The 1,394-nt window shown below is 49.9% G+C and overlaps 1 protein-coding gene across 1 annotated transcript; it reads right to left on the minus strand.

Annotated features, from left to right (window-relative positions):
* Positions 1-260: 260 nt before the first annotated feature.
* ISF_08545 (Concanavalin A-like lectin/glucanase) lies at positions 261-986 on the minus strand (the record flags this gene model as incomplete). The annotated part of the gene is made up of 1 exon (XM_018852148.1): positions 261-986. One exon carries the CDS (start codon positions 984-986, stop codon positions 261-263), a length of 726 nt encoding a protein of 241 aa, XP_018700612.1.
* Positions 987-1,394: the final 408 nt, after the last annotated feature.

Raw genomic sequence — 1,394 nt, forward strand, 5'->3', positions numbered from 1 at the left:
TGGCCGGGCTGCTTCTTTGTATCTGCTTCCCCCCATCTGTTTCCGCGGCCTGACTCCTGGAATTCCTCGGCGCTAGCTTTACATCGCTTCATACAGGTTTGGCCTTACCTGAGTTAGAATTACAAGAGTTAAAATCATAGGCAAGCAGTGTAAGTAACTTCTTTTATATTGACTTCAAGTTCCATCAAATGCTTGAGGGCTATACTCTGGCTGCAGAGGCTCGCAGTTACTTGAGCGCCAAGTGCTATGTTCCATTCCTGTTACTGGCCACCAGTGTAAGTAACCGAAACGCTTCCGTCGCTACCAATCTCGGTATCAGTAAGGATGACACCATTCTGCTTCAGGTTGAAGACCTCAGCACCGACAGCAGAGACCTGACCATTGGGGCCTTTAGCCGTGGTGTCGAAGAATTTGATAGTGCCCCAGTCAACAAGGGGAGCAAGATCGCCTTGGCTGTCGGTTGAGAAGTCCTCGACAATCCATTCAGCATCACTCTCACAGAGAGGATAGGAAGTCTCGCTGGTGAAGGTCTGCGAAACCGACTTGCCAGTAGTCAAGTTCTCGACCGACGTAGTTCCGCTTGTAGAAGATGTAGCGTGGACGGTGAGACGGATAGTGTCTCCGCCATTAACATCAAGGCTAACAGAGTAGTCCTGCATAGTGTGCTTCCACCATTCAGTCCACACCCAGAAGCTGCCGTCGCCGTAAGTGACGATTCCGGTCTGGAGGATGGCAGATTTGCAGTTGTTGCCGTCGATGCCCACCCAGATATCAGCAGTACCACTAGGGTTGTTTTGGTCGTTCAATGTGGGAACGACGAAGCTTCCCTGGACATAGTTGTAGCTTCCGGCCTTGGACTCTTGGACCGCACCAGACCAGTTGGAGGAGGTGTAGCTGCGCTTGTGTTTGGCAGGAGTGACATTGTCCAAGGGAGCAGCGAGGATGCTGCTCAACGAGGCAAGAGTGAGGACAATTGGTTTGTACATGGTGATTTATACGTGAATGAATGGGGAAGACACAAGCTGAAGAGAGGAAAGATGCTATTGAATATTCAGAGTCTGAGTTTTTGCTTTGGCTGTCTAATCCATCCATAGAGGGGGATTGGCGGCTTTTATCTTTCTGAAGATCTTACGATGACTACAAAATTAAAAAGACCTTCCAGGTCCGGCTTACTATTTACTGTTTGTCACAACGTTCGAAGCGTTATTAGAAGCTTAACCATTCTAAGCAGGAAGAGCGCGGCCGGCAATTGATGTGGTTGGGACAGGAATAAATTGACGCTACGGCGAGTCACTAGACCGGATCGTGTCTCGAGCGCTGCCGAAGAGCCGACAAGTATCTAGGGAACATGGATTAGAATGCTGGTCCCTTGTTCGATGGGACCGAGGTCGGCG

This window comes from Cordyceps fumosorosea, assembly GCF_001636725.1.
Source record: "Cordyceps fumosorosea ARSEF 2679 chromosome Unknown scaffold_32, whole genome shotgun sequence".
NCBI classification, from domain to species: Eukaryota; Fungi; Ascomycota; class Sordariomycetes; order Hypocreales; family Cordycipitaceae; genus Cordyceps; species Cordyceps fumosorosea.